This window comes from Stegodyphus dumicola, chromosome X1 (genome assembly GCF_044657685.1).
Source record: "Stegodyphus dumicola isolate Sdum_Otavi_A_Nest chromosome X1, ASM4465768v1".
Lineage (NCBI taxonomy): Eukaryota > Metazoa > Arthropoda > Arachnida > Araneae > Eresidae > Stegodyphus > Stegodyphus dumicola.
In genome coordinates, this window is record NC_140780.1 from 236,073,359 (window position 1) to 236,096,818 (window position 23,460).

General features: G+C 28.3%; 1 protein-coding gene across 2 annotated transcripts in view; it reads left to right on the plus strand.

Annotated features, from left to right (window-relative positions):
- LOC118183285 (putative ATP-dependent RNA helicase Pl10) overlaps positions 1 to 21,270 on the plus strand; it is a 143,744-nt gene extending 122,474 nt beyond the window's left edge. For both annotated transcript variants that reach the window (XM_035352760.2, XM_035352761.2), the window contains 2 exons: positions 3,902 to 4,073; positions 8,983 to 21,270. In XM_035352760.2, coding sequence (XP_035208651.1) covers positions 3,902 to 4,073; positions 8,983 to 9,175 — 365 coding nt within the window. In that variant the 3' untranslated portion in view covers positions 9,176 to 21,270. The remainder of the gene's footprint in view (positions 1 to 3,901; positions 4,074 to 8,982) is intronic.
- The last annotated feature ends 2,190 nt before the right edge of the window (positions 21,271 to 23,460 follow it).

Genomic DNA, 23,460 nt, shown 5'->3' on the forward strand with positions numbered 1-23,460 from the left:
GCATCATTGTCTGTTAATTCTTCCTGTCTCTTGTAGCCGTAATCGCATCCTTCAATACTTTTCTTTTTTCATCGGCCTGAAACAATCACTTTCCTTTTCCAATCAAAAGACTGATAATGAGGAAAAATGCAAGGATTTCATGATGTTTTCTGAAAACACTGTGCAAACTTAATTCGTGTGTGAACGTATACCCCCAACAGGCTGTTGTTTTAGAAACGGAACAATTGTTCGCTTCAGCATCACCTAACCTTAAGTTCTGGGAAACACTCATTTATTTATAATGAAAGAATTTGGTTCCAATGGTCTAGAGGTCTGCTTTTGATAATCATGAGTTAAAGTTATTCTGTTGCTGTCAGCCGTAGTCCGGGAAAAGAGACTTGCAGTGTCTGACAGGAACTAGGGAAGGGTACCCCCCTCGGGTGTCTTGATTTTAACTACACTGGACAAAAGCTCTGCTAAAATCTTTTTGTGGGAGCACTGCATGACTGAAATGAACTACAAACAGCTTTTATCATCAACAAACAGTGTATACCAGATCCGAATAGTCAGACTTTCGCCACTTTGAGTTTTATAAGCAGCGGACATAGTTTAATAAATGGCTGTTTTTCTGTTGATTAGTGTATATATTCATTTTGGTTGCTGGAAATTTGAACACAATAAGTAATGAGTTAATAAGACATCGAGTTTAATAAGTGGCTGTTCTTGCCACTTATTAAACTTGATGGCTTATTAACAGTTTGGCAGTTTAAAAGGATATGATTTCATTGTAGATATTTTTCTTTTTTTAATCAGTCTTGATTTATAATTTATTCAAATATGAATGAAATTTACTGTTTTCCATTTATATTTATTGTTTTCTTTTTTCTATTTTCTTATATTATTAAATAATTTTGAAGTTTTTGTTTTTGGTTCATTAAGATAAGCAATAAAAGTAGTCATTCAAAGTAAGGAAATAATAACTGTGTGATTTTATTTCATATGTGATATTAAGGGATTTTCTGTTCAGTGTTTAATGTCAAAGCTTAGTCTGCATCAAATGTATTTCTTTCAAATTTTAAACTCTTTTGTTAAAAGTTGTGCAAATTATCCCTTATATGTTTGTACTGTTTTTACTTGCATATTTTTGTTTTCAATCTATTTTATCAATTAAAAATAAAAGGTTATTGTGTGGTGTATAATATTTCTGAAGATGGCAATTTTAAACAGGGTTGCCACGCTACCTGGAAAACCGGAAAAAGTCAGGGAATTCGGAAATTGACCAAAAAATTCAGGGAAAAGTCAGGGAATTTAAGTGTTTTAGTCAAAATCTGGAAAAGTCAGGGAATTTCATACAATGATCCCGCCAAAAAAGGCGAGTTTTGCGCCGACGTTGGAAGAGATCACTTTTTTGGTGAATTGTGTATCACATGAGTGTCATTCGGGCAGCTGGCATAGAGCCAATTTTCACAGCTCCAATTTGATTGTCTATTAGAAAGGCAAATCAAGTTTCCCGCAACTTTTGGTTCCATTAACCTCGAGAATCGCATGTGCAGTGCATGAACTAAAGAAAGTACCTGTTCTCGTATAAAACAAAATGGGTTTAATCCTAGTATACGGTACCATGAAGGTTAGAATCAAAAAATGTATTGTAAAGAAAGAAAAACCTCTCTGCAACAGACGTGGCTCTGTTCGATCGTAGAGGGAAACAGCTGTGCATGCGCGATATATCTGTCGCCAAAGCTCGAAACCGGTGGCGAAGTTCGAAAGTCACGTTATCAAAAGTTCATAAAATAAATATTGTTTAAAATTTCTTTAAACTCTAAAGGAAAAGAAAATATTTTTTGGCGCAAGTAAATTAATTCATGGATTAGTTATTTGGGGGGGAAACTATGAAAATCTGTTTTTAAAATTATTGCGAAAAATCCAAGAAAAAACGTTCTTTGATAAAACCTTTTCTTCGATTTTTCGCAATAATTTAAAAACGGATTTTCGTAGTTTTCTTTTTTGTCAAAGAACGTTTCTTCTTAAAACGTTTCTTTCTAACGTGTTTCTCAACTTCCTGTACACATCGCGGAGAGGGAAATTCTGGCCGCCAGGTTCCGTCGCCAAATCCCTTGGCAAATTTTACCTCCGCTTTCTAGCCGCGTAATAGCATTTACATGTATGGAACCTTTTCTTCTTTACATAGACGTTCTTTGGTTAGAATAATCTCCATGTATGGTACAGCGGGATTTGGCGACATGATGATGAGCAGTAAACGAGTCAATTTGTTCTTGGTGACAATTTTCAAAATCGTGCGAAGACCATACCGTATACTAGATTTTACCTTTTTTTTTTTTTTTAATTTACTTTTTTTTAAAAATCTTTTTTTTCTTTTCTTTTTAATAAATACCTTGTCATTTTGCAGTTAAATAAAAAAAATAGTAATCAGTCATCTAGGCTAACCATGTAATATAACTATATTCGCTAAAATATCGTTGATTATTCTAATTCAATTTTTAAGTAATTATCTTTATTTTTATGTTATTCATATCATTTAATGTTGCTTCTTCCCTCTAAATTTATTTATCATTAGTAAATAATATTTCCAAATTTCAGGAAATTTTCTCTGCCATAATCCTGAAATTAATTCTAGCAGTATGATGACATCACGAAATTTAATGCACATATTTTTTCCTTATGTATTCTGCAAAATAAATATAAAATACCTCGATTTAGTAAAAAAATATCATTAAATAGATTTCTTTCTTTCATTTAACTGCAGAATGTCTGCAAAAAAAGCCGTATTTTATTCCAGATTGGGGAGATTCGAATCTCAATCTTCAGTGGAGAAAACAACTCCTATTATAATTATATTTGTGTTTTCAAGTGTTAAGGTGCCTTTTCAGAAGATACCTCACACAAATTAAATTTACCTAAAATCTAACCTAACTTTTACCATTGCGTTGTGATTTCTAAGAACCAGATTAGCCTCATGTTGAACTGGTGATGATCATGAGTAATAATTAAATAAAACGTACAATTGTGATCCAATGTATATATCTTAAATTTTATCAAGTTTCTTAAGTGGAAAAGTAAACAAAATTATCAAACAAAGTGTACCAAGAATAATTAAGAATAAATGCCCTGCGAGTTATTGAATAATTAAGTGAATTTGCTACACAGTACAAGTAATACCATAATTAATTTACCTCTTAGCACAGCCAACGTACATTACGCGGATAGACTGGAATTTTCTCGAAACATACCTGGAAAAGTTAGGGAATTTCATTCTCCTGTTTGAGTGGCAACCCTGTTTAAAGTAAGCTGGTTTAAAAAAGATCATAATAAATACATTGATATTAATATGTAGATTTCAAAGAAATCGGTTACAGTTGCTCTGTCTTCAACATTTTTCTTCTACACTGTGCATCCTTTACTTCTGCATATCCATCCATTTAACTGTGGATGGAACAGAATTTTTTTAACTACATAATTTTAGTCTTAAGGTTTTAATTACTGATACATAATAATAGAAGGATCAAACGAAGAACATACGAAGAGTCTTATTTTCTGAATTTGAGAGGGAGAACGTTGTCCATTGTGTAAGTAAAATATGCAAGTAAATAGTATATATCTGTTTTTCCCAAAAGTCTAAACCAAGATGCACATGGTTGCTTTGAAAAGTGTAAGGGATTTCTAGAAGAAATTAGTGGAAGTAAATAATTAATAGATATATGCAGCTGTAGCAGTTAACTGATTATTGTTAATTTATATGTAATTACAGATAAATATCTGCATGATAAAGAATGCTTCACATTTCTTCATGACCATGCCAAAAATATGGCGAGACCTACTCTATAATAGTCACTGCTGTATTTGAAATCTAATAATCCCTAAATTTATGCTGTTATATTTCATTTTACACTTTCAATTGTTACAGGTTTAGCGACATCATTTTTTAATGAAAGGAACAGAAACATGGCACTTGATCTTGTAGAACTGATCACTGAGACTAAACAAGAATTACCAGAGTGGCTTTCTGTCTTAGCTAAAGAAGTTCAGATGGAACAACGCTGTAACTCTGGCTCTCGAAAATACTCAAGTGGAAAAAAGTAATTTTTTATCACTATCTCTAATTTTATTTTAGTTTTAATTTTATTTTCACTTTTTAATTGGCTGTGTTTTTAATTCTTTGTTTATTTAATTCTTTTAATAAGGATTCGTTATGCCTCACCCTTGTGTGGGTGGGTGGGTGCATGCATGTATGTGTATGTTTTTATTCAAGATTTATACAAGTTCTGAATGAATGAATAGCTATACTGTCAGCAGAAATTTCTTAAAGTTGTGGACATAATCAAGGTCTTGCATTTTTAAAGATTTTTGTTGATAACAAAAACATTTGCTCGCATGTCAGCTGTTTTCATCCCACTCGTTCCAACTATTTTTTTCCCACGACTCTCACCTGTAGGAGGCGTTTGCTCCTGTGATGAGAGTAGGGGTAGGGTAATATATGTTGCAGGCAGACTTTACTTACTACAACAGAAGACTTCTCAGAATTGTAATCACTACTGTAAGGACTCAAAAGCTTCATACAATTGAGACAAAGATGAAAATAATTAAACATTTTGAAAACTGAATATTTTGCTTCTGTCTTCAGTAGGACATTATCTTCAAAGATTGTTTCCAAAAGATACAGCATAGTGATGAATGAAGTCAAAAGATCCTCATCATCATGGATTGATGATCGGCATCAAAATAATGTCTGTGTGGCAACTGACAGGCCATCAAGGCAACTGACAGAGAAGGTGAAACAGCATTAACAAATTTATGGAAGAACTATATTAAATGGAATGCAAAATAAAAAAATATTGGAGACTCGTGGTCTGAAAGACACATTGAAATGTTCCTCGAAACAATTATACCAACAAATGATGACTCATTTTTATAAATTTTTGAAGAAATACTGTAAGCTAAATCAATATGAAATAGCCTAATGAATGAACTATACATGCCTGTCAGCAATCAAGATATTAATGAGTTGACTGAATCTCACTCAACAATAGCAGCAAAAGTGTGGAAGAACCTGATAAAAACGACCAGCCTTTGACAATTAAAAATATGAACGAATCCTTCATACATCTTGACAAATTTTTTATTATCATGGAAGAATGCAATCCCAGTAGAGAACGTATCTCAAGTACATAGGGCAGTTGAGAAAGACACAGCATGTTATAGAAATTTTTATGAGGAAATCTTTTTTGAAAAAAGGTGGTATTCAATTAATCTTGACAAGTTTATGAAGAAAATAACCCCAAATCACTTAAATACATCATTATATATACATATTAATAAATATTATAAAAAAATTTTTGATGCGTACTTTTTTGCATCCCTTTACTTTCAAAAGTCGAGTTCTGCCTTGATAGGCAAAAGGGATCTCTTTTCATTTTCACTCCATATTATTTAAAATGTATTCCCAATCTTTTTCTTATATCAACCCTTTTTGAAAGAATAATTTTCTTCACTACCCCCGTTATATTTTCCTCTAGAATACCAGTACAATACAGAATACCAGAACAAGAATAATACCTCTAGAATACCAGAACAATATAATACCAGTACTAAATAACTCAATGTGGTGGCTTCACTCGATGTATTGATACAATTTTTGAAATATTTGACATAAAATTACTTGCTTTCTTTAATTCTTAAATAACCTTACTCAAAATTATTTGACCTGATTTTTGTTTTCTGTTGTGAAATATTGACTTTGAATAAAGTTGGTTCTACTAGTCACAATAGTACAAGTTCTGTAACAGCTTTTATGTTGGGATACTATTCTCTGGTGTTTTTGGAATTCCAAAGCTTAACGTATCTATGTTGTTATATGAATAAAACTTGTGCTTGCACATCCTCCTTCAGTGCAGTGAAATCTTTTCATATCATTATGTCAAGCCCAAACATATTGCAGTTTAGTAGTTTAGGAGCCATGTTAGCAGTTGAAATTTTCTCAGGAACAAACATTAAAATCTAAAATTTTGCAAGGGCTTGTGTATAAAGTGATCTTCGTGTTTTTTGGTTTTGTTTTCTTGTATTCCTGCATTTTACTTTTTTATACTGCTTATTTCCATAAAAAATCTATAGATTTAAAAAAAATATATTGATTTTTAAAATTTAAAAAAAATGTGTGTCCTTACATTTTTTTCAAAATTAAAAAAAATTTTTTTTTAATTTTAATTGATTTTTAAAATCCCCCCTTATAGTTATTTTATAATTTCTTCCTTACTACATGGCATAGCTTTATATCAACAAGAAATAAATTATCAGTTTTACAGTATTAATAATTTGTTGTAATCATGGGATCTTCATTCTGTGGAATGAAATCAATTGCCTGTGTATATTTGACAGTTGACTCCTTAAGCATCGTTGGATTCCCTTTAAAATTTTGACCTTCCCGGGGGGAGGGGTACGTACTGACCCCATTGGAAAAGGCTGGTTTAAATTAACGTATAACATAAATGTCTGAGAAGTATAACTTGTGATTGAAATTTTTACGAAATCTCAAATTCTGTGCATTTTGTAATTAATAATTTTTACAAGCTTCTAATTGTATTCCTATCTTTAACATTTAAATAATTTCTTTTTTCTATTTTTACTTTTATTTTAACAAGGAATAATTAATCTATTTAATTTAGATTTTAATAAAGAATAGAAAATTGCACTATTTGCTCTGTAGGTGTGCTAAGTGCAGCAATAACTTCAAGGTTTATAGCACCAAAAGGCTGAAAATAAATAAGTGCAGGTTAGACAAAGTGTAATACGAAATATTTATCAATGAAAAATATGTAGATTTTTCACACTTCAAAACAGAACTATGCTGTAAAGAAATGGTAAAGGAATAAGATTAGAAATTTATGATTAAATACTACTTATGCATGCTTCCAAAAAGCCAATTGTGAAATCTTCTTGGTAAGGTTCACCGTTTCTCAAGGGACATATATCTCCAGCCATTTGAGGAAATTCAACTTGTGTTTTTCATGTCTTGCAAGCACAAATTAGGATAACTAAATATCATAATTTATGCCTAATATCTCTGCATATATATATAGGGAGAGAGTATTTTAGCATGAATTTTGACACCAAGTTTTGGGGCTTTTTTACAAATGACAATATTTTTCTATGTTTTGAGATTCAGATTATGTCTAAAAACCAAATTTTGTCAGAACATTACTAATTAATTCCAAATATAGTTTGTTGCAATTTTTCACTTTCCGCCAAGAGTTTTTTCATGTGATGATCTCAGTTTAAGTTAACCGTTTCACTTTCCCTTTCTTTCTGAATGTATGGAAAAGAAGTCTAATTCCTTCTTTCTTGGAAATTACCTTATTTTATATTTTTTAACCACTGTTGTTATTCTGTTTTTTTTTTTTTATGATTTTTATTCTGTTTTTAGCTGTGTGGTTGAATTATATGTATTTTAAAAATTTATCTTTATTCATTTAAGCATGTTTATTCATACAAATATTTTTGAAAACAAATAATACTGATTATATATATATTTGGGTGTAAATACTGATTTTATTTCAATATCATTTCTTTTTAAAGCATCCTTGAACAAATATATAGTATTGCTCTTAGTGCCTTTAAAAACTGCATTCTGTGTTAATGTTTGAAGCACAGTAATAAAGCATGGTAATAAAAGACGGTTGATATTTCTTTCAATGGGATATTCAGAAAAGATGCATAATTTAATAATAATTTAGAATGATAAGCATAGTTTTTCACAGGTCTATCACTGCCATTGCTGTACGCAGTTTTATGATCCTATATTTAATTTATAAAAAAAATATCCATATTTCAAGAAAAGTTCAAAATTTTCATTTAAAAAAAAAATTTTTTTTTTGTATTGTAATATTTTTTTATCTTGTCTTGAATTTTTCTTCTTTAATCTCTTATTGCCTGAAGAAAATATTAATACCTTAATGATTTTCTTGTGTCATTCTGCAGATATATCTGCAATCATTCTTCTTTTTTTTTTTTCTTCCTTATATATGATACCCATTATTGAAACAGCTTGTTTTCTGTGACATAGATGTGTTGTCTCACCTTTCATCAGCATTTGGTCAGAATAAAATAGTGAGGGATTTTGTTCGTGATTATTAACGTCTTTGGAGGCAAGGCATTTTTAAGCAGGAGATGAAACAAGACTAATTTCATCTAAGTGGAAAAAATTTGTACCTGATACCCACACTGGATAAATTCTTGAATCTTGAATAAATTGGAATGACTGAACTAATAGTACAGCTTTTCATGATAAAGACTTCTGGGTTTTGCTGACAGTGTGCTAAATCCAAAGAAAATTATTTGAGTGAAACATTTATAAGGATTTTACATAATTTTTTTTTTTTTTTTTTTTTTTTTTTATTTTTAGGAATAGAAAAAAATATGTTTAATGTAAGAGTTCCAGAGAATTAAATTCCTCTATGGTTAAGCAAGTTGCTAAAAAAACTCATTTCAAGAGTTTATGTTTTGAGCATTAATAGAAGTCCGTATAAATTCATTCGCCATTGGTATATTTTAGTTAGGCACTATTTACCTTGAAGTTCAGGATAAATAACAATTCGGAAACTGCAGCCAAAGTAACCTGACTTACCTGTTTATAAATTTCAGTATGGTTAGATGATCTGTTCAAAGTATCCTACATTACATATACACAACATTTGAATACTGTTAATAAGTCCTTTTTCTGATTATAGGCATAATGTAGGTCAAAGAATTTTAAGCATACTTCTTAGCCATAGTTTACATATGAACTTTATCATTTCCTATTGTAAATATGTTAAAAATGATGTTTTTTATGATATGATAATTGTGTGTTACAGTCATTGTTATCTCGCTGACATTTTTTTCTGATGAGATTTCACATTCAGTTAACAATTAAGCAGTTTTGACATATTTATGTAATTTTATTTTTATTTAATCATGTATATATTGATATTGGTACTATGATTCTTTGTAAAGGTATGGCTCTGGAGGATTTGGTTCTAGAGATTATCGTCAGTTTGGTAGTACTCGTGAAAGGAATAGTGGACCAAGAAATTCTAGTGCTAACAGTTACTCTGCTCAGAACTATGGATATGGAGGAAGTCAGTATCCTAACCAATATAAAAGTAACTATGGTGGTGCTTCATCCAATGACTGGTGGGGCAGCTAACTGTTCCAATTATGTAATTTTCAAAGTTCTTAGTTTAATTTGCATCACAATGTGGTTATTTCCTCAATTAAAGTTGAAAGATTTTTCTCACAAGTTATCTTTCTGGTATCCACTTATTTATGTTTTACAGGTTATCTGCATCTTATGCTTTTTGTATTATATGTGGATAAATTAGTTTAATTATATTATTTAAATGAAATATGAGATGAGTCATAAAAAACTTTTTTCTTTCTAAACATGCTTGCATAATACAAAAAATAATAGTTTCTTTTGTATGCTTCATAAGAATAATTTGTATTTCAATTTGGGTCTAGTTATCTTAGAAATTATATGATTTTTATAATAAATAATAGGGAATTAGTTCTGATTTTAAAATGTATTGATTTTTGTGGCTTATTTTGGGATTAGCCATATCATTCCTTTTTTGTAATTTTTTAACTATGCACATCAAGACATCAATGCTCAGATTTGTGAAAGTTTTGCACTGAAATGAATGCCAGTGACTCTTAAATCTGTTTCTTGTGATGGAACTTAATATATATATATAACATTTATGAAATTTTATACATATATAGCTCATACATAATATAATCTTATTTATGTAGTTTGATATTTTTAAATGTAAAATTAGACTTGAGGAAATAACTTACTTGGTCATTCAATTATATATTTGAAATATGAATGGCCTAGCTAGTATCCATTTCACTATTATTTTGAAGTTTTAATTTATCTGGTTTGAATATTATCTGGGAAAATACTTATATAACTAATGGGCTTTATTGTGGTATCACAACGGTTCTATTTTATGGAAATACTGAATATTCATTTCAGAATCTAGTTCAATTTTATGTTCTTTCCTTTCTGTGACTTATAGTTTTATTTATGCTCTTGTCAGTAGATGTGTACTTCTTATAAAGCTTTATGTATGCAAATTGTTTTAGTCTAATTGTATGATAAGATTCTCTGAAAACATATTGATAAATTATTATATTGTGGTGCAAAGACTAAATCTGTAGTTCAAGTTCTTGCATTTTTGTGACTTTTATGTTTACATCTTTGTTTCTTTCCTAAGCTCTGATTTCGCAATGCTGTCAAAGAAACATAATTGTAAAAGTATTTTAAATATACTACATTAAGGTATTTATTGTTAAATGAAAAGTATGTCAAGAGGACTTGAATAGAAAGGCATATGTAGAATTTGTATATTCTTATATTGCTACTGAATTACATTTTGTTTTCCTTTTAACCCCCAAAATGCAGTATATGATCGTTATAGATTATAAATCGCATTTTACTATCTAAAAATGATATATAAATATTGTTATCTTGTTTCTGGATGTAATAGTTTTGTCTTCTATGTTGTGTTAGACTGTTATATTGAGTACTAAAAAAAAATTCAAAGAATGCTATGCATTATGTTTCTTGGAACATAGCTATTGACTGATAGTATTTCATTAATAATACTCATGTTATTCTAGTGGAAACATAATGGTCTTCTTTCAATTCACTTATTTTCGTGTGAAAGTATTTAATGCCAAGAAAAAACAAAAAATATTGAGATTAGTGGGTAATAATTTTTTTCTGCAAGTGACTAATTATATTAAAAGGTCCTGAATCCTTATTTATTTAAATAATTAAGTTTTAGTCATATGTGAAGAAGAAACAATGAAAATATTGAGACAAGTGTAATAAATTTTTTGCGTATAAATGACTATAATGATATTTATAATCCTGAATAATGTTATACTTGTATATTTATATAATGAAGGGTTAGTCATATGTCAAGAAGAAATGCAAGTGAAAATATTAAGACTATTGGATAATAATTTTTTTGTATAAATGACTAAAATTGTTAAAAACGTGAGTCACGCAATGCTCAGTTATTTATGTCAATAAGTTTTAGCCATATATCAAGAACAGACAAAAATATTAGAACTAATTTTTTTTTTTTGTATATATCTGTATATAATGCTTTTTAAATCTTGAATTATGTAATACTCATTTATTTAAATCATTCAGTTACATGTTAAGAAGAAACACAAATAAAAATATTGAGATTAGTGGATAATAAATTTTTGTATAAGTGACTGATTATATTTAAAATCTTGAATCATGTAATACTTGCTTAAGTCATTAAGATTTAGTTGTATGTTAAGGAGAAACAAATGACAATATTAAGGCTAGTGGGTATTTTCTTTTTTCTTGTATGTGTGTAAAATGACTATAATTATGTTTAAAACCCTGAGTCAGATTTGTTTAAAACAGTTAAATACATGTTAAGGAGAAGCAGAAATGAAAATATTGAGATTAATGGATAATAAGAGTTTTTGTATAAATCACTAATTATGTTCAGAAATCACTAAAACTTCTGAATCATATAATACATTTATTTAAATCAGTCATATGCCAAGAATAAAGAAATGAAAATATTGAGAATAATGGAATAAATTTAGTTGTTTACTTAAACTATTTAAGTTTTAGTCATATGTCAAGAAGAAACACAAATGATAATGTTAAATATTTTTTGGTGGGTATAAAAGATTATACTTCAAATCCTGAGTCATATAATACTAATTTATTTTACTCATTTATTTAAATCATTTAGTTACATGTTAAGAAGAAATGCAGAGGGAAATATTGAGATTAGTAGATAGCAAAGCTTTTGTATAAATGACTGAATATATTTAAAATCTTGAACCTTGTAATACTCATTTATATAAATCATTAAGTTTTAGTCATATATCAAGAAGCAAATAGAAATATTGAGACTAGTGGTTGTTGTATATGAGTGACTATTGTTATATTTAAAATTCTGAATAAGGTAATGCTAATTTATTTAAATCAAGTTGTAGTCATATGTCAGGAAGAGGCAAATGAAAATATTAAGGCTAATGGATAATACTTTTTTTATGTAAGTGACTTTGATTGTATTTAAAATCTTGAATCATGCAAAACTCATTTAAATAATTTAGATTTATACCAAGAAAAAACACAAATGAAAATATTGACTAGAAAATAATAAATATTTCATATAAATGACTGTATTGAAAATCCTGAACTTTATTTAAATCATTAAGTTTTAGTTATCCTTTGTTGTAAATGAAGATAATTTAATCCTCGTTTATTTGAGTGCTTTGTTTAAGCATAAAAATTTTTAATTGTACACTTTTATTAGTATGCCTTTTGTGCCAAGAGCCAGTAAGCTTTATATTTTATAGCAATGATATATTTATTTTCTGTGATATGTGTATGGTGAATTTGATAAATTTATCCTTCAGACTCGTAAAATAACTTTTATGTTTATCTGTCAGTGTGAAGTTGTATGTTTGTGTATTTAAATTTTCCTTTATTTGATTTATTTTACAATTAAAGTTAAAAAAATTTTTAACGTTATCATAGGCGTTTATTCAGTTAATTTATCTGTTATTTGTACTAAATAGTACTAAGTACTATTCATACTAAGTACTACTACTATTCGTAATAAGTACCAAATAGTTCGTTAAGTGATCCAAAGAATTTCAGATATTTAAATTATTAAGTATGGTAATTTTATTTAGCTTATACATGTTGTTTCATTTGCTATAATTGTGATAATTTTATCTGTGCTAAATGGTGTTATTTCCACAACTGTATACAATAGTATTTTGAAACTTTTGTTTCTGACAAATAATTTACATAGTTTATCTGTAAATATAAGTTTGTGTGTGATGTCATCAATCATGTTTGTTTTCATGAAGAAATTTTATTTTAAATCTTTTGTAATTTGGAACTTTTCGATTTAACTGTATTTAAGGACAAAACTTGTACTAATGCTTTTGTCTTCCCTTCTTCTTCCTCTAATTATAATTGAACGTAATGATATACTCTGAAATAGCAAGACAAGCCTGAGCATTGCTAGCAGAGTAGCCTGCAGATAAGTCTCAACAGTACTAGTGTGATAATTTATTTTGTGTAATTCTCTTTTTATTTTTAAGATGTGTTTGAAGTAGCCTTATTGCATAAATACATTTTGATAATTTTATCTTATAGCAGTTCCAAGTTTGAATCTTCAAGATTCTAAAAGCTAATAAATGAACACTTATGACTATATGCCTTTAAAGCAATTAATTGGAATCATTTCATTTTAACCCTCTAAGTGCTAAAACATTTTAGATTCATTTGCATAGCCTTTATTATATTAATGTATCCAGGTATTGATCTAATAGCATTCAGTTTACAAGAAGATTTCTGTATCATTAAAGAAAGTATTTTAAAAAACAATGTAATATAAAGTGAAAATAAATCTATAAACATATATATATGGTCAAGCCACTTAGGGGGTTAAGGAAATGTTTCTAGATTATATGCAATTGTGATTTTAATATTGCCTTCCAGAAATGAGCATTCTGTCATTGTCATTTATAACACTATGAATTTTGTATTGTACGATATTAAGTATTTAAAAATCTGTGTTCCAAAATAAAATTTTACATATAATTTAGTTTTATTTATCTAAGAGTACATTTAAATGTACTCTGCATAGAGAATAAGGAACAGTGAATTTATCATATTCTTTGTTTGAAAGAATAACATTAATTATTTATCACATTCTGAAAGATGTTGAATGTAAAATCATAGAATAAAATTTGGGAGGGGGATTGGACAAGTGCAGTAAATGTCACCTCCCATACTGTAAGAAAATTTTTCTGAAGTAGTTGATGTGGATGAAGTTTTTGATCCCCTAAAATCAATAAATAAAAAAGTAATGCACAAAATTTTTATCATGAATGTTTTAGCTTTTCTGAAATTCTGTGGTATTATTAACCTTTGAAGTTATGAAATATTGGATGTTATAATCACTTGAAATTAGTTTTGATGTACAAACCCAGTGTATCTTCCATCATGATGAAATTTATGTCAGGGAATTGATGCAAATTATTTATCTAAACCTCAAGTGCATTAATTTGGTCCGAGTACTTGAATGTAACACTCTAGTTTATCTTTGAATTAGCACTGCTTGAGAATAATTTGTTCAGTGTCATTCACTTTCTATTATAAAGATACATATTTTATGTTCAAAAAGTAAGAATAAATAACTAAGGAAAATCATAGTTATGCGTCATACACTTTTGAAAATATTTCCTGTGATTTGAAGTTAATTTTTTGTACTTATTTGTCTGAATACTTTTCTGGATCAGGCTCTTGTTGTAGTTTAGGAAAGTTGGAAAATACTTAAATTGCATTGACATTATAAATTGCTTTAATTTTTATTTTTAATCTTTCGTACAGTTATAAAATTATGTATTGCACAGTCATAAATTAGGAAATGCTGTGAATATTTTTAAGAGTTAACTGCATAAAGAAAATTTCTGACCTGTTTAAAAGAAAAAGAATGATTAGCAGTTAGTATTTCAATATTGATTTGCCGCGATTAATATAAAGTTGCAATTTACTGCAGCTGAGATAGTTTTGCATCTTGTTCCATATGTAAAATCATAGTAAGCCTCAAATTAAAAAATGTACAATCTGCTTTGTTTTTCTCCTTTCTGGACAAGCAGTGTGTATTCAAAGGTAAGAGAAGAAAGTGTCCTTTTTATAGTGTCCTTGGTGAGAGAGAAATTGGCAAGAGAAAGAAAACTTTGATGAGCATTTTTTGGTATCCTGTATGTTATTTTATACACGTACAATTTACTTGCTATTTACACAGTTTATTTACAACAGCAGTTTTTAATATATACATAAACAAATAATGCTTCATATACATGCATGTATGTACACACATGCCTGGCTTTATCATTTTTGATCTCCTAGGGGATCAGACTAATTGCCACTTGTGATAATAATAGGATTGAGAGCACAGCCTCTGAAATCTGGCACCCTAGGCATCTGTCTATGCTTAGTGAGGGCCCTGTACGTATATATTGAGCAAATGAATTTTAATTTGCTCATTACATCATTGAAGTCTGTTTCTCATTTAATACTTTTCTTGCTACTGTTAAGGTAATTTTTTCCAAAACACAAGTCCATATTTTGGCCATTTAAGACTTTCTTTCAGAATGTAAAATAGCTTTAAATGGGAAAAAAATTACATTATGTTTTTCACACCAGAGGCAAATTCAGAGTAGTAAATAGCATATTTACTTATGTATTTCCCGTGCTTGTTTACTAATTTTATCATACAAAAATCGAGAGGAGAAAATTTTCATGGATTACATTAATATTTTATAGAATTTCAGAATAATGTGCTTGCTTGTGCTTAACACTCTCCACTATTATTTCTTTATTATTCAGAGCCCATACACCCAAAATTAATGAGCAATTTAATTTACTGAAAGGTCTGCAGGTTTTTCTATTTCTAGTAAAATCTTGTAACTGTGCTGCCATGCAGTCGTTATAAAACTTTGATATTATCTTTCACTGCCTTGAGGGGAACTTGAATTCATATCTTTAAAATGTTCAAAACCTTGTGCAGAAAACATGGGAGAGGAATACGTAAATGCAGTGTTAGAAATTTTTGGGATGAAAAACATGATTTAGAAGTGATAATTTCATGAGCTGTAAACCACAAGTTTTGTGATCTGCCACAATTTGGTCAGTTACATTTTTGTGGCTGGCTGTAAAGTATGGTAGCAGATCATATATTTCTCAGCCATAATTGCACCAAGCCTGCTATAAAAAGGAAGTACTAAAACATTTTTTGAAATTATTAAATATTCAGAAACATTTTTGTATATAAATTTAAATGTATACATTTTAAATAAATTTTACTAGAAAGTTGGATTGCTAAAATGTCTCAACACTCCCTGAAATTTGTAAGATGCTCATTATATCATCAAAAGTGTACAATTTTTTGTGTTGTGTCCTTTGGTTTTTAAATTCTTCCCATGTGCAGTATTGTACTACTTTGTAGATTCCTTTTAGTAATATTTTGCCTGTATTTAGTTGATCCACAAATACTCTGATTTTAGTTTGTTCTAGGTATTGTGTATTATGAGTTTATTTTAAATGTAGTATGTCGTGATATAATTCTGAGTTTATTTTACTAACCATGATATTTATTTTAGTTTAATATATGTTTACATTTTTTATTCTACAAACTTTTAAATGTCATTTGATTCTTATGAAAAGGATTAGGTGGTTCATTTTTTTTTTTTTTGTTAGTCATAAGACATTCATTTTTGAAATTATTGGCTTTTTCCCAATACTTTAAGGTATTAAATCTTTAGGTGCAGTAAAATATTTAGTAATTATTGCTGAGGTCATAATGTAATATTGTAAAATTTAATTGCATGCTGGTAAATGTACTGTATGCATTGAATGTTATAAAATATTGCTCTAGGTCTGAAAGTTCAAAATTGATTTAGTATTGCACATATTTTTAGTTGTCTTTTCCAGAATGTTCTGTTAAAATATACTGTACATATTTATTAGGCATGATAGGAGAAAACAATTATAGAAGTAATGCGTGTTCTTTAGCTTAACAAATTTCTGTTAATCTTGGAATGCCATTTTCTCCATTGTAATGTAACATTTATATGTAGAGCCCAGATTTTTAAGAAATTATTTAGTAGGTATGTTTAAATTTTTGCTTAAAATGAAGGCAATTTCTATGTATCATAAGCATATTAATTTGTCTCTTAACCATGTTTGTTTATGAAGAGAGAAGTAATCTGTTTAAAAGACCTATTCTGAAATTTTTCATATTATTAATCAAAGCAAATTTCTTCTAAGCATGAATACTATAAATACTTCTATCATTTGTTGAAATAATTTAGAATGCTTGATGTAAAGGAGTAAAGTTCTGTGTATGTGTGGGGGAAAACAGATTTTTGTGTAAAAAATGAGGTAAAATATTAAAGTTTAATGTGATGTATGGTTTTTATGGAATCTAATGTAAATTGAAAATCATTTCTATTGTTATTGATTAATAAGAATATAAGCTAAAAAGAATAGGCATGTTTGTGTGTTATATTACCTATCCAGTGACTTTCAAACTTTTGTCAACTCAGGGAAACTTCTGTAACCTTTTTTTTTTTAAATTAAAAATCCTCACCATGCTCAGAAAAGTAAATGCAAAAATAAAATAGAAAATAGTGTTTTATGCCTTTTGTATGAAAAATGAAAAGAATATTTTTTAATTATAAAAATATTACTTAGTTTCATGCTGCTAGCCAGTTGGTATTCAAAAGTTCTCTGAATTTTGAATTTTTATTTTGATGTGAAGTTATAAAGCAAGAGAGTAAAATAAAAGGTATGCTTGATCTGAAGCATTTTCTTACATATATGCTAGTGCATGTTATATAATTCAAGACATGGAGCATAAATAGTAAAAAGCAAATTAATTTGTTTGAAGATTGTCAGTCACTGTATGATCTTAGTAATTTCAAAGTCATATATATCAATTTCACCTCACTGTCAGTTTCAAATGTACATGTTGTACTAGATTACAAAATCTTCCTGTCTAACTTGTCATGTAATTTGTTGCATAGGATGATTATTGTGCCTCCAAACTCAAAAACTAGTGCTAGGTACGCAGTTGGAAGATCACAGGTTTTGATGTCTATACAGTTCCCACTCTCCTGGAAAGCTAAGAAAATACATACTTTTCAGGAAGTCAGTGATATTATCATCCTTTCAAATAATAAGAGTTCATAATATACCGTAATTCTCACTTTAAAAAAGGGGGGAAGCCATCAAGACGTATTGTGATGTTTATTTTGTAGCACATAGTTTACCCACCTTATATTTGATAAGGTTTTATCAATTCTCTCCATCTCTTAGTAAGCTGTTGTTCACTTCTTGAGAAATATAACTTGATTTATTCCCCCTATCTTGAAAAATATAATTGCCTTTCAGAAGTAACATAGTTAAGAAATCAATGCATTATTCTTTGTTATGATCAATAACTTTTAATTAAAAACTTTTTAAAATCTAGTATAATTTTTAACCTCCTTAATTTTATTTTGAAATACCATAAGAATAATATATATAATAAGTAATTCGATGTACTTTTTTTTTTTCGCTAAAAGAAGTTTTTCCAGTATTTGCTATTCCTTTTTTAAAAAGTTACTTTTTTCAATGGTTTCACTGTTAATTTAATTTGTTTTACTGTTATTAAATGCTGAGTTTAACCTTTTGGTGGTCATCAACAAGCCTAGCTAGCACTCCAGTAACACAACACAGTGGGCATGAATGAATACATCTTGCATTACAAATTTACAACTGACCAGTAATCTGCATATCTGCGGAGAAAGAATTGGTTGATCTCACAATCACCGAATGGTTAATAACCAAAAAGTAATATTATTTAAATTTTTATAAGACTTTTTTTGTTTCATTGAATTGTATTTTGTAGTAACTATTAAATTGTTCACTTACTCATACTTTAATAACTAGTTAATTATATTTAGTTAGAGGAATTATTTCTCCTTTTAATTGGAATTTAGCTAAATTAAAACTTGAATTTCAGTGGAAATACTGGGATACTTATTACTTAAAATCACCCTCATCCTAAGGGCCTATTTTAGTTACATCAAAAGAATGCTAAAGCATTGGCTAAGAATGTCAAAAATTAATGTAGCAAATATTTACTGTATCTCCAACAGAAACTTTGAAAAGTATTTTAGTGAAGATTCAAAATAAGTTCACATTATAAAAATCTGTTTCTAGAAAAGTTTACATTTTATAAATCTGTGCCTTAATTTTTTTTTAATATCTTGTTCAGTTGCTTTTTATTCAAAATAGGTTTTTGAATTTTATAATAATGATAAATCTAAAGGCATTTGTGTTACTAAGAGAATAAAAATTTGGAATAGTATAATAAATTCATCAGTTACATGGGAAGATAATTTAGTGCAGGCGAGGAGTAGAAAAACAAAAAAAGCCTTTCTTGGAAATGTTTTTTCCTTGCTAAAATTGCAGAATCTGATACTAATGGAAGACCAATGGAGTAAAAAGATTACCTGTGTGTATAAATAACGTAAGAGCTCAAATTTAAAACGGTACTTCAAAATGTAATGCTTGAAGTTCTAACATTCTTAAGTTCTTAAGTTTTAATTTCATTCTATTTAAGCTTCTTTTTACTTTTCTTCAGCTAGAATGCATGTCCTTTTAGACCTACATTCTAGCTGAGCTTTCATCCTCCATAGATTCAGAATAAATTCAGCTCAAATAAAACTGTTGAAATTTTATTAGCCTGAAAAATTCCACAAATTAAAAATCTGCAGAAATTATATCAGCAGCAGTATCTTTTTTCATTTATAAAGTACTCCACATTATAAGAGTGTGTATGTATCTTTGCTCTTCCTTCTAGTCTCTAAATAACTTGCTACCAGTAAGTCCAAATAAAGTGCTACTATTTGGTAGCTTTATGTTGTATTGACGAAAAGCCTAACCTGAAAGCACTGGGAAAAGTTGGAAGTATATATAATTTAACATTCTCTATTGATAAAAAGCAAATTAAAAGTTAATGAAATTTAATTGCAAACAAGTAAATGATTAATTATTGTTGCAATCTAATATACAATATCATTTAAATTCTGAGAGCGTATGTAAATCAAGTGCAAGTATCAAAATCCATGAATAAATATATAAGTCCAACAAATTTTTTAATCCTAAAAAATTTATAAAAATGCATAAGTGAATAATTGTTGAGCAGGCAGGAGACAGACTTGTCAAGGGGAAGTTGCCTCCAAACCTATCTTTTCAATTATTCAATTCGTGTTTCGTCAACCATGTAGGCAAGAGTAAAAGAAAAATTCAAAACCAAATGCTGTGAATTACTAAAGAAATTTAAACTAGTGGAATTTTGAGAAATTAGCAAGTAAACGAGTAGAATTAAAATAAAGATAGAAAACCAAAGTAATTTAGAAACTCTTGCCTACAGAAAACTTCCCGAACATGAATTATATAAATAAAAAAGAAACTATATTTGGATATATCATAAAGAAACTATATAACCAAGTTATCCATTCCAAAAATATTCTTTGGCAGAAAATTTTCAATTGCTGAAGTTTTAAAAATTGCTAATATATGGAATTATTGTGCTAGGAATGAAAACTTAGCAGCTTCTTGATAGTATCATATAATAAATGTGATTGAAAAATTTCGTTTTTAACACTCTCCTCATCACATTTATAGTTGATATGTCAGTGCTTCAACATCTTAATTTGGCAAGACACAATCTGTATGTGATAATATAGGAGTGACATATTGTCTCTTTTTATCAGAGTGTTTTCACTACTTAGCCTTCTTGAGAAATCATGAACAATACTTAGGCAACATATTTAATATGAAGAAATGCACAAAAAGAAGATTGTTTGTTCCTTCCACTTTCTTGGTATTCTCAGATTAGTTTTGTTCTAACTATAAGTACTTTATTGGGGAAAAAAAAAAAAAGTCATTATTTAGAGCATCATCATTGAATTATCAGCAGCAGTAACTGTCGACTTTACCCAGTCTACCATTACAAAGATGTCTCTTTCGAAGACAAACTTTTTTTGTCAAATACATCTTTTTTCCTTTGTCTAATAAAGTAAACGTCATAGCATATGCATAATTTAATATTTTATATTTAGTTAGAAAGTCAGTTTATTTATTTATTTTTTTATAAAATAGACTAGAAGAATGGATAGGACATTAATGAATTACTATATGATGTGTAATTTTGATGTAAGGCATTTATTTTATATGTTAAAAGAAAATACTTCTCTCACAAGCAAAGTTATGCATGGTTTATCCAACATGAAAACTTTAGTAACTGATTATCTGGGCTCTGCTGAGAAATATTGAAATTTTTTACAGGTATTTATTATGTTCAATATTAAATCATTCTAATATAAAATGTTAATTTCAATTGTTCTAATGTCCTCTATTAATAAATTATTTTTTAATTAATGCAGATTCTGTAAAGTGTTATCAGTGTAATTAATTTTTATCATTTGTGTCATTTCTTTAAAATATTTTTATTTTACATTGTGACAAAGTTCATTGCATTTCCCCTATTATTACTTCCTATGTCCTTTATCAAAATAAGAAATGATGGAAAATAATATTTCGCTGAAATATTATATACATATGTTGATATGGATACTAATAAAGAATTAAATTTTTATGCATTTTTGCTTTTATTACTTCAGAATTTATGATGTATTATGACTAGGTTACATCCATTGAAGAAAAATATTATTCTGAATAAAAATATTTTGCTTTGGTCACTTCTTAACACACTAATATTTTCACCAGCTGATCTGATCAAGTACACAAACTTTTGTTGCAAAGACTCAAATTGATATACCTGATTTAAAAATGTCATGTTAAAATAAGAAGTTTCTATGCTAATAAATAATATATATTCTCATTTTATTTATATAATAATAGTTTGAATATGTAAATTAAAATATTTCATAAACAAGAACTGTAGAAAAGTCTAATTTAGAGAAATTTGCTACATTATTCAAACTGAAATATGGAAATAAAAGTGTATGTGCATTTTTCACATAATTAAATTTTTATTTGGTGATTAAAGAATTTCTTTGAAATTACATAACTAAACTAGTGTCCTGATCTTAAGATAAGAAGTTGGAAAATTTCTAGGAATGGAGTCTTATGATTGCAGGCTCCTTATGTGTAGTTTTGACATTTTCTTCTATGTTTTATGCACTTTATGTATGCTTTTGCCAGAAGTTCATTTCTATTTGAAAACTAATACTTCAGTATTAGCCGAAAATAATGAAACACGTTTTACTACTAGTTGAAACTGCAAAGAATTAATTTCCCCCCTCCCTACAATTTCAAATTATCCGTTACTAACATTACTTCCTATAAATATGCAGCTTGTAAATTAACTTTTAATATTTATTCAAATATATGGCTATGGTCTAGTTTTTAAATTTAATAATTACAGTTTTACAAGGTAAATAATTTCTCTATATTTTATATGCAGTATGCTTTTTTGCATTTTAATTTATTCAGAGTTAGTTAATTTTGTTAATGCTGTAAATTATTTTATCCTTAAGTATTCCATAATTTGTTGTGATCCTTTTTTTTTTTTTTTTTTTTTTTTTTGGCTTATAAATTATTCTATGGAAATTAATTTTTAATAACACGTTATATTCATAATTTTGCTAATAATTATTAAAATCCATTATACCATATTCAAAATCATGAACTCTTGTAGAGTTGATGTGTCTAGCTGTAGCCTTCCATATGTTTTAAGTAGAAGTTAATTCAGCATCTTAAAATGTGTTGCATAGTAATTTCGTGTTTAGGAAATATTGTTTAAAGACATTTTTTTTTAATAATAGTAATTTCGTGTTTAGGAAATATAGTTTAAAGACATTTAGTATAAATTTTGTTATACTAAAAGTTTGTTACATTTCATGCACATATTTTTAAATGGTTGGGGAATGGCTCTACTTTTTGGAATTTCTTAATTAAAATCCTGTGTTTATGTCTAGCAAAGTGCTAGAAAATCGTATTTGAAATAAAGATGTTTGCATTAGTTTGTTGTTTTTATTAAATATTGTTAATTGGTACTTTTTGTTTTGTAACATTGAAAGAAGTCCAGTTGAAAAAGACTGACTCTAGATGTAGTTAAAATATGTACATAAGTGTGCAGTGCGCTTAATTACTTTAAAAAATTTTAAGTTCAGAAAACTGGAGAAAGAAACTTTCGTTGGAAATGAAAGTAAACAAATTTGTGATATTTAGTGCTGTAATGAATCGAAAATTTCTAATGAACCAGTTTGAGTAGTAATATAACTGTATTGTGTTCACTAGTAAAATCATAAAGTTTATTCCATCAGGTTTACTAAACTTCTTTATGCGAAATGTACTGGATTGTATGCACTTTCTAAAATTTATAAAATGGCATTTCATGTTATCTTTTTGTTTCTAATTTCATCTCTGCTTTAAACCTACTGGTTGTACTGTCTTGGCATAAGGCCTTTGTTTAAGCAGACATTTAATAAAAAAATCATTGTCTATAATAGGATGTCATTTTACCTTCTGCAACCTGTACTTGTTTTTGGAAAGCAATAACTGAAACTTTGACACCATTCCTCATTTAGAGAAGTTAATAGATCTGAAAGTTATTTAAGGCTAATCAGACAAGTGTAGAATGGACATTCCAGCACTGTAATGGTGTTGTAATGTTGATAGACTATAATTATCGAAGCCTACTGGTGGCCGTTGGTTAAAATCCAAGAACACTGGTAGTTGGACTCAGGTTTGAATACTAGCAAACTGGCTGGATTTTCATTATGTGTAATGTAATTACGAGTACGTTTCTTTGAAAATTCTTCTAT